The 17,132-nt window shown below is 29.6% G+C and overlaps 1 protein-coding gene across 1 annotated transcript; it reads left to right on the top strand.

Annotated features, from left to right (window-relative positions):
• Positions 1 to 11,266: 11,266 nt before the first annotated feature.
• Positions 11,267 to 12,694, top strand: LOC114744087 (TMV resistance protein N-like). The gene is made up of 2 exons (XM_028932270.1): positions 11,267 to 11,718; positions 12,622 to 12,694. The coding sequence occupies exons 1-2, from the start codon at positions 11,267 to 11,269 to the stop codon at positions 12,692 to 12,694; spliced, it is 525 nt and encodes a 174-aa protein (XP_028788103.1).
• The last annotated feature ends 4,438 nt before the right edge of the window (positions 12,695 to 17,132 follow it).

Here is a 17,132-nt window from a genome sequence, read left to right as displayed (position 1 = left end):
AGTTCTAGCCAATATACAAGGATATTTTAGGAAAGACAATATTTATTTATTACAAATAACTAACTTAAGTAGTTTTCTTAATTTATTCAAATTAATCAACTAGCTCTTATATTAATGACTAGAAGGTGTATCTATATTATAATAAAACCTTTTTCTGGTCGTTTTCTTTGTTTTGATTAGATTTTTCGTCGGAACTGAAAATTCTGAGAACTCTATCTTCATCATCAAACTACGCACAAACATGATCATAACTTTTCTCCACTTTCCTAAGTTTCTGATTCGTCTAAATTAGACTTTAGATAAGATATATGAGTTTATGACACTGAAATCACGTGTGCAGTGGCATGCCAAGAATTGTCGTCTAGCCAAAATCGTCATATTTAGTTACTATCTCAGATTTTTAATATAAGAATTAGTTAACCAATTTGAGTAAATTAAAAAAATTATTTTAATTATGTCTAATAAATATATGTTATCTATGAGTTTATATGAGTTTATGACACGGAAAGGGAATGAGTACAGTTAACGCAAAAGAAAGCAGAGGAACTAAATTTTGATTAATTTAAGCCTGGTCACCGGCTTTGATCAGTAGGTAATTGGTAGTATAAGATTAGCGAAGACTTTGATCTCAATTGAGCTTAATTAGAAGTTGTAAATTACATTCGCTATTTCAAATATCGCAATTTAACGGTCAAACAAACAACTGTATATGTGTAATATATTTAGATGATACTACTAGTAATACATTTATGTGTGCCGCTTAAATGTGTACAATTATAAATACATATAATGCAGTTAGCGTGAGTTTACGTGTATGTTGAACAGTGGCCTGACTTTCAAATTCTGTTTCTTTTTTTTCTGTTTGCACTTCCCAGTAGATCAAAACAAATGAGGAATTAATGTCCAAAAGAAAAGCCCCAGGGTTCAAAACTGATTACGATTTTCATCTTAAGGTGTCATTAAATAAATAGTGTGTATTTGATATAGTCGTATTATTTCTTTGGTTCTGTTTATTGGTCACAGAGATTATTGTTTTGTCCTTAACAGTTAACATAAATCACATTAAATTTATTATATCAATATACTACCTCCGGTCCTTAATATAAGACCCCGTTTGACTTCTATATTGATACTAAATATAAGACCCAAATTCATTTTATCTCTTATATTTACTCAATTTTTTAAAGATAATCCTTCTAATAATTATAGTTTTAGCCATTATACTTGATTAGAAAGAATATTTTAGGAAAGACAACACCTATTTATTACAAATAACTAACTTAACTTCTTTCCTTAATTTCTTCAAATTAGTGAACTAGCTCTTATAATTAGGACCGGAGGTAGTATAATTTTATAAATTATTACTTCATAGACAATTATTTTCTTAGAAATATATATACTAAATAAGGATAAAAGTAAAAAGTTAATAGACTTTAAGGCAGAGCCAGTAAGATTAATTTTTTTTTAATTCTAACCAAATAATTTGTAAATGCCTTATGATTAGAAAAGTATTATAACCAGTTATTTCCGCAATTTATCTTAGCCATCTATTTTCTAGTTTACAAGTTTGTGATTGAACGGGAACTAACACTCAGTTAAATCGTTGTTACATATATTTTGTATTTGACATTTTATGTACTTTCAGTAAAGATAGTAATTTTTCAGAATACTTGAATTAAGTTGGAGATTTCATTTGGAAATTAGAAATTTGGAAAATTACGGATTTTATGTTGGACCATGGAGAATTGGGGAAGATACTGTTTTGTGTGTCTTGCATTGAAATTTTGACAGGTCAGGAATGTAATTTCAGTTTTCATTGTATAGGACATTAAAAATTTTGTGAAGGAAACCTAAGAACTTGGGGGGAAAACTAGATATACAAATCGAGATTATGCTTGAAGGGCAAGTTTAGGAGGATATTAAATCTTGGTTCGGAAATTTATATTCCAATTGGTCAAGGGAAGAATTTCAATCTTCAATGTATAAGAAATTACATTTTTTTTAAAAAAATAAAAATCTATGTCCCAAATGGTGACAAAATGAAGGACTCGATTTGAAGCCAAAATCAAAATCAAAATAAAGCTATTATATTGTGGGTCAGTCGGTGTGTCAAATTTGGGTTCCAATTTATTATGACAGAAAATTTAATTTTCAAACACATATACGAATTAAATCATAAATTTTGGAAAGGAAAAATAGGGAGGAATTAATTAAAAAAACAGTGATTTTCACCCCGATTATTCATTAACGTATAGAGATGTTATAAGATGTTTATAGGCTAAGCTTTATAGCACTTTTTTTTGGCCATGGAGAGTTTTAAACATCATTTTTGGTTAAGTTTTCACTTATATTTACAACTAACGCCCAATTCAGGTAATGTAACAAATATATTTTCTAAAATGTTACATTATGTTAATGAAATAGTGAATTAATTAATTAATGATAAGAGGGCTAATTGTAAAAATTCAAAATTTTAAAATAGTTCAAGCAGCTTTATATACAATTTAGAAAGTTCAAAACCTCAGACGATTTTGTCGAGTATGGCAAAAAGGAAAAACAGCGTGGATATGAATTATTGAGGCCGAAATAGGGAGTGATTGGAATACCCTAAAAACATTTTTAAAAGGCATTTTTCTGCAAATTGAGGTAAATTTTTTCATATATTTATTTTTTATACTGTAAGATTACTTTTAAAATCATAGTTTAGTTTCCACCCAAATATCCTCTTAATTTGTTATGTGACAAAAATGCTCTACACATTACTGGAAGAGAAGTTGAAGTTTAACTTCCCTTAATTGTCGCTTTGGGGTTACTCCAAAAATTAACCGAATTAATGCAATATAGTGCACAACTCGGGTCGTTTCACTTTGAGGAGCCGAAAACGAAATTAAACCCTAGTAAATAAATGCAAGTAACCTAAACTATAAAAAGAGATTTTTGATTTTGAAAAACTGTTAATTAAATACTGCGAATCAAATTGAAATTAAAATACCTTTTTTTTTTGTTTTTATATAAAAGTGATTAAAATGAATGGAGATTAAAGAAATGAAAATGAGACACACAAATAACACTGATAAAAATCAATCCTCCAATTCAACAACGCAGCAATCATCACTCTAAAAGATGTGGGAGTTAAAAACAATGAATTAAGAATTATAATTAAGCTTTTGATCCAACAACCGAGCCATCTCGAGTTGCCACAAAATATTTTCCTAAAATCCCAACTTACTAACTGCAACCAGAATAGTAAAATGGGATTAAGGATGCTAAAAACCAATGCTTAATTAGAACTCTTAAATTCAAAATAACAGAATTAAAGCTAGCAAGAGACTATATGATCCAAAATTCTAAGCCACCTTAGAAAATCACAATATATTAATTCCAAAATCAATACAAATGTCATAACCACAACATTATAATTGAGATCAAAACTATAAACAGCCCAATGTCAAATACTAAGCAATAATTCAGTCACAATAATTCCCAAATATAATCAGATTAAGCAATACAATTATCCCAACAATCAGAAAAACTATCCTAAGACCTAGGAATTGTTAAACAATTATTGAGTAAGAAATTAAAGTAACTAGAACTCCCCCTTGAAGATCCAAACTCCTGCCATTATTGTTGAATTGGAGAATTATAGATTCTAGCCTCGGTTTGCCATAAAAAATGTCATATTCAGAATTTTGCAGTCAGCCATGGAAGAAGACAGAACGCAATCTGGGCGGCAAGGAGAAGATGATCGCCGTCGCTGGTCCTTGTGCTGCTCGTGGGTTTCGTCTCCTCCTCTAGCGTGTTCAGCGTCAGGTATCTCCTTCTCCAGCCGCCTCGCGTGTGTGCGTGCGTTTCCGTTCGGCCTCTTCGTTTTTCCGCTGGTGCCGCTTCCCCTGTTTCGTGTGTTTTCGGCGTGTGTGTCTCCGGTCCCCTGTTGAATTATAGTATATTAGGGGTGGGAGCAAAACGCATCGTTTTGCTCCCCCCTTTTATTATTTTATTTTTTTCTTTTTTTTAATTTCTTTTTTTATTTTTAAATCTTCTAAAAACCTGCAAACAAAATTCAAAAATAAGGTAGCATTAATTGTCCTAAAAATCAATTAGTCACAATTAAATCAAAATATCACAATTTTGCCCCTATAAAATAATAATTCAAAATAAAATAAAATAAATCAAAGAACAATCAATTAAGGCAAAAAGAGACCAATTAAGTTGACAAACCCATATAAAAGATACCAAAATATATAAAAATAATTGAGTTTGTCAGAAGTCCACATCGGAAGCATTTCATGAGTCAAAACTCTAAATTAAGAAGCAAAACCTCGTGCGCTTTTTTCTTTTTCTCCGTATCATTCCAATTTTATTAGATGTCTCATTTTCCGGTTGAACCAACTGATTCGGTCTCTCTCTGTCTCTTATTATGGGGCAATGAGAGAAATTTTCATATAAATGTATAGTTTTACCCTTCATTTATTATTTTGTTAATTTTGCTTACATGAGGTATGATGTATATTAAATAGGGATAAAATTGAAAAGTTATTGAATTTTAAATGAGCGTCAATAAAGTTTAAGATTTTTCTTAGTCTATATGAAACATGTTGAAAGTCACGAGTATATTCATAATATCAAATGAGGGCTACCATGACCCTCATGTTTTATGAAAAGCTGATTACAGAACTTTCTTGGTCCTTCTACCTTATTTATTTATTTACTTCAGCTCTAGATGACGGTCAGGTTGTCCTGTGAATTTATCTAAAATGATAGTAAAGAAACTAAATACGTGGTTATTAATAGATGAAAAGATATTAACTTTTTTTGCTCAGTGCCATCCAGTTTTTCAAAAAGACAATATTTACATGTAAAATGCTTTAAAAACTTACCTAACAATTAAATAAAAACCCAAACAAGCTATAAGGATAAACAATATTAGAATTATATGATACCTTTTTTCCAATCTACTGTTCCTCCAATATATACATATCGCTAGAGTGTAGCATATCACAATTAATTTAGAGGACTCTATATATATATATATATATATATATCACTTTTTACTGGAAAAAAAATGGTGGCTACGTTGGAGAAACGTGGCGTCAGGTTTCATCAAATAACTATTTGGTTTTTTTTGCCAACTATTATTTGGTTAATATAACATCAGACATATAGTTTATGTCTTAATGATGGGCGACACCAGTGGCCGCAATTCTTTGTTTGTTAGCATAATTCCTGGTGCATTCATATTATCATAAAATTTATATTGCCTCCGTTAACTGTAAGATAAATAGTTAATTTAAAAATATTAAGAAAATTAGTTAAACTGATTATTTATAACAAATATGTATTGGCTTTTAAAAATTACCCTATGCTGGATTGAAGTTATCTCTTGGTTAGAAATCCTTACATTCAATAGGAATATTTTGGAAAAAAAATATAAATATGAAAAATAATGCGAATTAAAATTTTATATCTAGGATGATCAAATTTAACCTTCAATTAACTTTCATATTAACGATAGGAAATAGTATACGCACGCTTGAACATGGACTATAGCAGAGTATGAAAGACAACGCCCGACCTCCTACAGATTAAAAAAAAGTTTTCATCAGTCTAGAAGCAAGTTAGAATTTACTAAGAAAGTTTCTAAAGCAATGAAATTACAGGGCTTCCAGCAATGAAGTTTCTATTCCGTACTTATAAAAAATAAATAAATTTCAGTTATATTTTAACTATAACTTATTGTTTACAAATAAGTCTTGAGATAATAGTAAATAAAAAAATATAGTAATTATTAACTAATTGTGATATAAATTAGATCGAATGATCTTTGTTGATGAATTTGCATATTCATATAGAGTGATACTCCCTCAAACATGAGTATTACTTATAAAATTTTGATAAATTAAAGAAATTAGATAAATTATTTAATTTTAATAAATATGACTTGACTTCCCTAAAATATTCTTCTATAACTAACAAGAATTTGAATTAAGCGGAAAAGGCAAGTCCCTTATATATAATATGATGAATCAAAAGTTAAATTCTTGTTAAAAGAGGTATTCATATTTAATATTTAACAGTAATTTGAACATAATTGCTTTCAACAGGAGAATGCTTGTGTTTAGGGGAAAAAAAAATACTCCTGTATAATATTAAATTATATATCAATCTATAAGTCAGATAACATAGTTTAGAAAAAATAATAAATATAAAAAATAAAATTTATTAAAGTGTTACATTTAATTTAGAATCAAAATCAACTTTAAACTTTCTAATTAGCTAGAGGAAGATAAGAAAACATGATATTGTATTGGATCTATTTTATGCATGCGAGAGGGGGGGGGGAGAGAGAGATATTAGGTGATAGACAATGACATAGCAGAGTATACATATCGGAGGTTGCATCATTGATTCATTTTTTATTTCGGTCAAAAAAGTCTAAATTTATGTGAAAACAAAAATTGGAAATCAAGCCGCAGTTAATTAATTAATATTTCATGTCGACCGGGAATAATTTAATCATATTTTTGGAAAATCATGTATAAGTATTATGTTATTGTTTGCTATTAAATAAAATATCAACACTCCGAGTTAAATAATAGCGTAAGGCAAAACGTCAAAACAAATCGATTCTCGGTCACCATCATGACGACAGCAAATGGCTGATCTGCTGCTGTCATAACTGGTACAGTTTATGTAACCCTCAGGATATACATTATGGCAAATTAACAATGATAAAATTTAAATTCAATTTTACATGTAAAATGCCAAAAAAAAAACTTACCTGACAAATAAATAAAAAACCCAAACAAGCTATAAGCTGGATGAACAATATTAGAATTATTTGATACCTTATTGATACAGATATTCAGGACTTTCTGCTATTTTTAATTTTTATTTTATTATTTAGTTTATCTTAATTAATTATTTATTTTGTGGTTGGTGATTTAGTGGGCAGTTATCTCAACCCAACTCTCTCACTATTTATTTTATAATCTTTTATTAATTTTTTTATTTATCTTTAGTTTAGGTTATAAAACACTACTAGAGTTTCATTTTGAAGGCATACTATATCATACGATTGCATTTTACGGACTTTTCTCTCTCAGTTTTCTCTACTTTCTCCTCTTTCTTCTTGTTCTCTCCTAATTTTCTCTCTTTTTTCTTCAATTCCTCAGTTTTCCTCCTCGTTTTAAATCTATTATTTTCCAATCTACCTTTCCTCTAGTATACACATACCGCTAGAACGTATATCACAATTAATTTAGAGGATCATATATATATATATATATCACTTTTTACTTGGAAAAAAAAAATGCTAGTTACTTTGGAGAAACGTGGCATCAGGTTTCATCAAATTATTATTTGGTTAATATAACATCAGACATATAATTTATGTCTTAATGATGGTCGACCAGTGGCCGCAATTCTTTGTTTGTTACCGAAATTCCTGGTCCCTTCTTCTTCTTTTTGTTGGGATACAAAAAATTCCTGGTCCCTTCATATTCATATTATCATAAAATTTATATTACCACCGTTTACTGTAAGATAGATAGCTAATTTAAAAATATTAAGAAAATAAGTTAAATTAATTATTTATAACCAATGTGTATTAACTTCTCAAAATTACTTTATGTCAAATTGAAGTTACCTCTTAGTTATAAATTCTTACATCTAATAGGAATATTTTAAAAAAATTTATAAGTATACAAAATAAAGTGAATTAAAATTTTATATTTAGGATGGCTAAATTCAACTTTTATACTAATTACAGGAGATGATATGCGCATGCTTGAACATGTAATATAGCACAAACAGTACTAATGACACAAATGATTTAAATATATGTACTTGTTAGTCCACTCTCGTGGGGTGCCTAACTTTTCAATTCTCTAATTATCTTAAAATAATCTTTCACTTCGAATATATTCATGAATAAGTTTTCTAACTTATATGTCAGTATACGTCAAACATGTGTAACACAATCAGAAATAATGACAAATATATATATATATATTGAGAGAGATAGAGAGAGCATATATATATATATATATGCCACTTTGGTCTTTTTTACTCCTTCCGTTCCTTATTATAAGAGACATTTGATGCTTATGGCATGTTTCTATATATAAGAGACACTTAAAAGTTGTCTCTACTTTTTTGTGTTGATTTTCTATTTTACCCATATTTATTATCGCCAACTCACACTCTCTTCCCCTCCCACTTGTCTTTCTTTTAATAATTTAATTATTCTCTCTCATGCTCTCTCTCCTTATTAATGAGGGCATTTTTGGAAAAAAAATATATTTTTTACACATTAATTGTTCTTAACTAATTTTAACTATTTTTTTGATCAACGTACTTCAGTTATTTGTCTCTTATAATAAAGAACGGAGGGAGTATTTATCACTGTACTCTTTTTAATGCTTCATTTCTAGTTTTGCAAGGAAGACAAATGTAAAAGTAAAAATAGAGAAAAAGGATGAGAAAAAATATACTAACATTTAACAAGGATAAAAGAAATTATTTTATGTATTTAATGATCTCCTTAGTATGTGGGAAAATACTACAAGTGACCATTAAAAGGACCAGAGTGGTATATTCATAGCCTAAAAGGATATTGATTTATTTATATAATTCTTAAAAATCATATACCACTAACCACTTTAGTTCTTTTTAATTGTCATTTACACCCTTTTTAATGCTTCATTTCCACTTCTGCCTCTATTAATTAAGAGAGACAAATGTAACGGTGAAGATAAAAGGAAAGGGTGGGAAAAAATATACTAGCATTTAATAAGGGTAAAAGTGAAAAATTTTATGTATTTAATGATCTCCTTGGTATATGAGAAATATTACAAGTGACAATTAAAAAGGAGCAGAGTGGTATACTCCTCTGATCCTATTTATAAGGCAGAGAGAGAAGACATTTTTTTGTCATATTTATAGGGCACTGAGAGAAATTTTTTGTATGGATGTATCATTTTACGCTTCATTTATTATTATATTGATTTGGTTTACATGAGGTATAATGTATATTAAATAGAAATAAAGTTGAAAAGTTATTGAATTTTAAATGAGAGTTAATGAAATTTTTTTTTTGCCTGTGTGAAATATATTGGAAGTGACTTATAAGTAGAACCAAAAAAGTATCTTACAACCAAGTTATTAATGAAGCAATAATAAACCTTTAATGGGTGAACTCACATGGATTAAGTTATTGAATTAATTAGCATAGCCGAATAAATCACGTACGGTTTCAAACGATAATTTCAACTCAGGCCAAAAGAAAACCATAATTTCAATCCTTTGTACCCCTTTTTTCCCCCTCTCGCCGCGTTGTATGTATAATTTTTAAAAGAAATGTAATATTGAATTTTGACTTAAAAAGTGAGATTACTATCATTTTATTGAAATCTTTTTAATTGACCGGACACTTAAGATAGACTATTATAATGAAGAATTTATAAAAGAAATCGGTATTGGACCAATTTTAAATAGATGCAATTCATCAACTCATAGCTGTATATCATTATGTGGAGACCGCCTTTTAATTTGCCGCGTAAAATAATCAACAATCAGATATTAAATATTACTGATTGACTCTCTCTCTTTTCAAACACAATAGCTACATTTTCTCATTTACTACGATATAATTCATTTATACAAAAAAGTTTTAATTTATAAATAAATTATCTGGAAAGTAACTACTACTTATTTATTAATTTCGTCTCTATAATTAATACTTAAATACAAGTTTTTATTTTTTTTCCTGTTATTCACAACTTCATTTAATACGAGTAAAATTAGATAAGGCAGATTTAATGAGTTAACTAACTATCATATTTTGATTCTCATAAATTAGCCAAGATAACTTATATTAGGACGCGAAGGGAGTATTACTATTAGTAGCTAGCTTGCAGCAAAAGCTAGAGCTACATACTGTTAACATGGGTCAGCCTCAATATATAAGCCCTAATATCTAAAAGTATACAAACTAAGAAAGTACTAGTACCAAAGTCTATGAATTATGTAAAAATTAAATTTTTTATTTTTATCCTCTATACCTGAATTTTTGAAAACAGTTACTATTAATTAGACCTAAAAATTTGTAATAGAGTTAACTTTTATTTAGTGACAAAAGGAAGGTGAAAATTTTGACTTATATTTAAGGGCAATAAACGTGGGACTACATTATTTTAGGGGTGTTTGGATGGAAACCAAACTATGGTTTCAAAAGTGATTTTATAGCATACGAGATAAATATATGGAGAAGTTTATCTTAATTTACAAAAAAAATGCTTATGAGAAGCATTTTTCAGGGTATCCAAAGAGGAGGGTTGCACACCCCATAGCAAAAATTAGAATAATATAACTGCTTTTCAATTTCATCACTATAGTTTATATGGGTTAGAAGTTAAAATTTCAGGAAATTTATGAATAAACAAATCACTTTTTGTGCACCCTAAAAGGGATATTTTGGACTCAAAGGTTACATATAAACAAATTTGACTGCCATGTTTTAACACCAAAACCTTAATATTAAATTTATGGGTTTTCATTTGAATACTTTTTTTATTCAACCCTACTTAATGCGGGACTTACTTCTTTCCACATCAACAATCTCCCTTAGCTTCCCAATAAATGAACCTACAAATCAAGTTAATGTTTAGTTAGCAGTAATTATAGCTCTATAGTTTTCACCAAGATGTAAAAAGAAGCAAGAAATTAGTACTGCTGTAAGCCGTGAAAATGACTTTGGTCGAGAGAGAATTAAATAATCAATTGGCCTTTCTATTATGTTATCATGAGCATAATATACCGACATTACATTCATATTCGGTTGCAAATTAATATTTGAATGTATACATCCAATCGGGCCAGAAAAAACGTGCACGAAATAAACTATACTCAAGTAATAAATTAATATTTCCAATCTAAAGAGATGACACAACACTAAAAAAAATAAGAACTGAAAAAAATATTTAAACGTGTTCGAAGAACGGGATATTCGTTGCTAGCAATCCAACTCGCCGCATCACAAAAAGCATTAAAAAAAGAAACGAAAAGCATATATTTCAAAGACAACCTGCGAATTCTCTGGTGCTTAAGTCAGCCTCTCCAAGTGCAAGGTATCTTCCCAGGGTCTGACTTTTTTGTCATTTTCCCTCAGTTTCAACACCCAACATTCATTTATATACATAACGTTGCATAACCATGCGTGCTTACAAAACTACAGACAAAAACCAAATCCTAGTTATAGGTAGACCCGATGGGATTGCGTCCAAAAATTTGGCACAACCTTGCTGGACCTGCATGTGACGTGTTTATAAACCACCGTACGGTTGATACGAGACGTACGATCGTTCGTTTGCTGTATGACCATCTGATTCAGCAACGGTGCAAGCCATTCTTGGACGCAGAAACTATGAAACCTGGAGATCGGTTGTTGGACACAATTGATAAAGCTATACGAGGATGCAAGGTTGGGGTTGCTGTCTTTTCGCCTCGTTATTGTGAATCTTATTTCTGTCTCCATGAGCTCTCACTTCTTGTGGAATCAAAGAAACGAATCGTTCCCATTTTCTATGATGTGAAGCCGTCGCAACTTCATGTTAAGGAGAGTACAATATTGAGCTGTTCCCAAAAAGATCTCAAGAGGTTTAATTTGGCAGTAGAAGAAGCTAAGTCTATTGTGGGGCTGCCCTTCGACTCCTCAAAAGAGTATGCTATACATATATTTTCTGCACTGTCGCTTTTAAGTTTTTCTTGGTTTTAATGATGTGTTTCCCCTCTATAATAATGATTTTCGATCTTGAAGCTGAGACGACCCATGAATTTCTATGAATTTTTCCATTTTTTAGTACTTTTACCATTTAATTTGATGATTTTTTTATATTTCTTCTGGTTCAAAATATAAGCTAAACTTTGTTGGTAGGGCTTAGTTTTTTTTTTAAGATAACATTTAATGAGTTTTTTTCCAATTTTGCCCCTTTCTCTTTTCTCTTTGATTCATTTATTGCATCTTTTACTTATTCTCTTTATTAATAAGGGTATATTTGGGGGGGGGGAACCTGCCTTACATATTTATTGTTTTAAACTGAATTTAAATAGTTTCTTGATAAACTCTTCATCACTCTCTTCCTTAAAAAGGAAAAGTTTAGGAATTCATGGATTCTCAGATTCAGAAGATCCATTCCCCAGGTCGTGGGAATTTGAGGTGCTGGGGGTAAGTTTACGAGAGGTAGGGCAATTTGACACGTGAATAGATTGGAATCAGGAGAAGATGAACAATAGAACAAGTAGATATTAAACCAAAACATTTTCGTATGCATTATACAGAATGAATTCCAATTGTTTTGGAAACATAAGCAATAAAAGAAGATGCAAATCCATATTGAATTATAGATATATGATTTGTTTTGCAGAGAAGTCAATTACTTATTAACAGCGAACATTTTAAATAATAAGAAAACAACCACCATTCCTATGAAAACTCAAACTGAAAGGAGAAGTAAACGTTGTAGCGTTGACATAGCGTAAAATAAACTTCGTTGTACTATATGTTGAAGTTTGATATAATATACTCTGTGTGTGTGTGTGTCTGATGGGGTTGATTGATTACAGTGACTGGTCGGAGCTGGTACGTGAAGCTTCAAAAGCGGTGGTGAGCAAAGTGAATGAAGAGATCAGTGCATGATGACGAGTACTTAATTAATCAGGGAATTTGGTCACCGTGCCAATATGCTCCTATTTGTGTACTCTCCTAAGTTCATGAGTTCATCAGTTTGGCTTGATTAGAAGCTTTCACTAACCATTAATAATGTCGGGTCAAAGCTAAGTATAGGGTTTTTATCCTATATATTTATAGGCTTTAGGCCATATCAATGTGTAATATTTCAATTCCCTGCGACTTTTCCTCAAATCAATGATTTCTCGTCAAGCAGTCCACAATGAATAATACTATCCCTCGATTTTAATATAACAACTATTTAACTAATTTGGATAAATTATAAAAGTTAGTTAAATTAGGTATTTGTAATAAATACTAGTTGATTTTTCTAAAGTATTCTTTTAGTCATGACTACCTTTGTTTGGAAATTCCCTACTGTGTGTAATCAGTAAGGATAATTTAGAGAGAATTATAAATTTGAGAGATAAAATAAATTGAAATATTATATTTAGAATCAAATCAAATTCTCAACTAACTTTTCTATCAAGAATCGGAGATAGTTTTTTTTTTTAAAAGATTTTTGGGAATAGTATAATGTGATTTAAATTTATTCTCAATAGATCATAACTAAAAAAATAATGCAATGAAGACAAAAAAGTGATGAAAGCATTGATATATTTTGTGAAATTTGTAGAAAAGTGTACTATCTATAAATTATATATGATCATCTTGAGTTCTATAAATACAAAAAAGGGGGCCGTTCTAGTTTAATTCAATGTCACACCAGCAATTTTTCTAATGCACCTGGAAAAATGTATCCTAGCAACTTCTTATATTTTGCACCATAATTTTTTTTAGAAGACTTCCTATATTAATTATGGACCGGAGGGATGCATATGATAGCTAGACTGGTAGTGTTTGAGTTTTGATTTAGTATGGTTTTTGTATGGTATGACGTAGTACTATGAACGCTTCCCTCTCAAAGCCGTAATGGTTTAACGTTGGAAAGTAGGTAGGTAGGGAATGTATATGTGAATGTTATGAATAATAACCTGCGCCCACAGAACGATGGACTAGTTAGCTAGCATGGTTTTCTTAAACCCCCTAAGTTGTACTTTTCTGATTCTATTTATAAGTTGTTTTCATTAATTCTCATTTTAAATTCAACAATTTTTTAACTTTATCTCTATTTAATATACATTATATCTCATATAAACAAAATCAACATAATAGTAAATAAAAGGTAAAATTATACATCTATGCAAAAAAATTCTCTCATTATCCTATAAATATGACAAAAAAATATCTTCTCTCTTTGCTTTATAAATAATGATATGATACAGAAATTTATGACATAATAGTACTTGTTTTCCTTTGGGGCGTATCTAAAAAAAAAAAAAAAGGGTTTTGCTGTCTCCGTCAACCGTAACGATTTTTTTTTTGGGGCATCATCAACCATACAGATTGAGCCCTTTAAGTTTCTGTGTTCCCATGCTGCTGCAGCGAATTCATTTCGTTTTATTGATTGAACATAAAAGTACCCTTTAATGATGAGGGGGAGAGATTTTGGGTCAAAGTTAAGTCGGTGAGAGAGAGAGAGATAGAGAAACCCTAGCCGCATGCTCCTCTTCTTGATTCTTGAGGAAGCTGTTGTTCTTATGCACTACTGGTTTTCATGGTCAAGAACATTCCTTTGCAAGTCTCCACGTGTAAGAAAATGCAAACGATACAAGTTTATTGTGAGAGCATGCCTCTTAACTTGGCTTTGTCCGTGTGTTTTCTATTTTCAAGTCTTCGCACATGATTTGTTCGGGAGCAAGGTCACTCTTGGGCCTTCATTTACTTTTTATTTGTTTTATCTCGCTCAACACATGTACATCTTATCACATTTAGTCAAATTTGCTTCTAATAACAGCATACCTGTGTCTAACCAAAAAAAAAAAAAAGAGTTGATCTTACTAATAGGAGTTTGTTCCTTGTGTGGTAAACTAAAATTTGAATATTTACTAACACCCGTACATATATTTATTATCTTAAATAAGATTACATCTAATAGAATGATAGCTATACTTAATTGCAAAAATAAAATACTAGTCATCCGATAACGAGAAAAATCTAAATAAATATTATACAAATGAATGAATGATATCGTCATTTTTCAATTTTCACAATTATTGCTTTCCCTTCCTCGGTTTGGAACAAGTGACCTGGCATGGATGCATATTAATGTTGCAGTTTAAATATAGAACCAGGCTACCTAATATAAGCTCTGTTATTTTGGAACCATCATATATATATATGAAATATAAAATATAAAATTTATGCAAGAATTTATATTATTAATAAATTATGAAAGTAACAGAGCTAGAACTTGATAATTGAGAGGGCCAAATTGACAATAAAAAAAGATGCCTTTAGTATGATGAGTAAAAAACAATTTGATTTCAAAGATCACGTGAAATATTGGGGGTGGGCAACGAGTAGAGTAACCGCCCGTATTTGCTAGTGTATAAATAGTATGTGTCATTTTTTTGGATGAAAAATAGAGTAGAAATTATTTTTAAAAAAAACACAAAAGACATTTGGTTTTTTTACCATGCAGATCTGCTATACGAGTTTAATGATCTTCATATAGAAATAGGGCCGGATATATACTAATGTGGACTACACACTTCCTTCCATATTGGACTGCGAGAGTGAAAAAAAATTATGAGCCCAAACAGATGGTCAAGGATTTCTGAAACCATTGGGCTCAGTTCTAAGCGGCCCAAATAAGCATGCTCGGTTTTCCATATTTGGTGGACCACTGAAAAATTAGTCAGGTTCATGGCCCAAAACAAATTTTCATCTCAACTAGCAAGGTTTTTTTTCTTTTTTTTTAAATACTTAGAATGTGTGATTTGAATTGCATTATTGTCAATTGAACCATTCTGGATGAGCATTAACCATTTTCTATCAGCTAGTTTGGACTTTGAAACTTTCAATCTATAATTTGTCGTACGTAAATATGTATATACAAATATTTACATGTATGAATTTTATTGTTCGTAAAAAAAAATACAAATATTTTTTTGAAAAGTTTGCTGACTTGTAATTGATACATATGTTTTTCTTATTTCAAAAGATATACCTAACTCCTTTTTATTTTTTGCACGGTATATATTTTTCCAAAAATAGAATTACTTGATGACTTCGATATCTAATTGAGAATAAAAATGTTGGAATATGGTATAATTTTTTTGATAAATAGTGATATGGTATAATTTAACATAAATTAACTTAATATTGTCAACATTATTTAATATCTTTCATAAAAAGTTAATGAGAGAGATTTTTAGAATATATATTTGAATCAATTGGAGTATTAATTATTGCGATTTATTCAAAATTAGTGGAATATTAACGTTTTTTTTTTCGCTGAGCTATTGAAACAATTTAAATGGGACTAATTAAATAAAACGAGATGCAACTGCATGTAACATAAAAACAAAATTACGCACAAGTATGTGTGATGGTATAAGTCTAAAAGGAGAGCCCAATTCTAAAAGACTGCCTATTAGGAGGAAAAGTTCTTTAAACTTGTAAACCCTACAATACTTGTTAAGATTTCTCAATATGGGACTCATAATGGAGCACCCCTCTTGAGAGCTGATGTTTCTAGAGGTGAGAATCAGGACTAGCCTTACAAGACTGATGAGCTTAAAAGGGCCGGCTCTACAGAGTCAAAATTTCAAAAATAGCCCAATGTGCTAAGTCGAGCCCTTAAGCTAACGGGCTCAGGGCTGGTCCGGAGGCTTTCAACCCGTTTAAGAAAAAGAATGCTATTTTTTATATTTCTCATATTTTTTTATCAAAAAAAGTAAAATAAACCAATAAAATTGTTAATAAAAGACATAAATATGAATAAAATTAAATCACAAATACAAAATATTATTATATATAAATATCCATCAACATCCAAGAACATCTAAAACATTTATTAATAAGATAAAAACATCTAAAAGTTTCGTCTATAGTGCAATTGTGCAATAAATAAACACACTATCATTAATCTTTTGAAACTTCATCACCATTGTAATGAATTAATCTTCTTCATAAGTATGCTTTTTTTTTTTGTAACAAAAATATCAAGTTTTTCTTCTTTATAGAAATTTTACTTTCAAGTTTTGCAATCTTGCTATTATTTTACTTTGGTGTAAGAAACATTGTTGTTAAAAATCATGAATTTTTAATTCAAATTATAGAATCACAAGTTATATAAGGATAAAAATACTCTATTATCAAATATATATAGTTTAAAATTATCAACAAATATAATATAAATCAAATCATTATTAAAGTTCAAATTAACCCATTTTTTAAAAATTTAATTAGACAAATTATTGTCTAAAACAAAATAAATCAAACTATTTTGTGAAATTTAATTTGAAAATGATAATAATAATTAAATATTTGAAATATCATT

Source organism: Neltuma alba, unplaced genomic scaffold, assembly GCF_004799145.2.
Source record: "Neltuma alba isolate B1F8T4 unplaced genomic scaffold, ASM479914v2 tig00004258_pilon, whole genome shotgun sequence".
NCBI classification, from domain to species: Eukaryota; Viridiplantae; Streptophyta; class Magnoliopsida; order Fabales; family Fabaceae; genus Neltuma; species Neltuma alba.
Note: the sequence above shows the minus strand (reverse complement) of the source record. Positions and strands in the feature narration are given on the sequence as shown.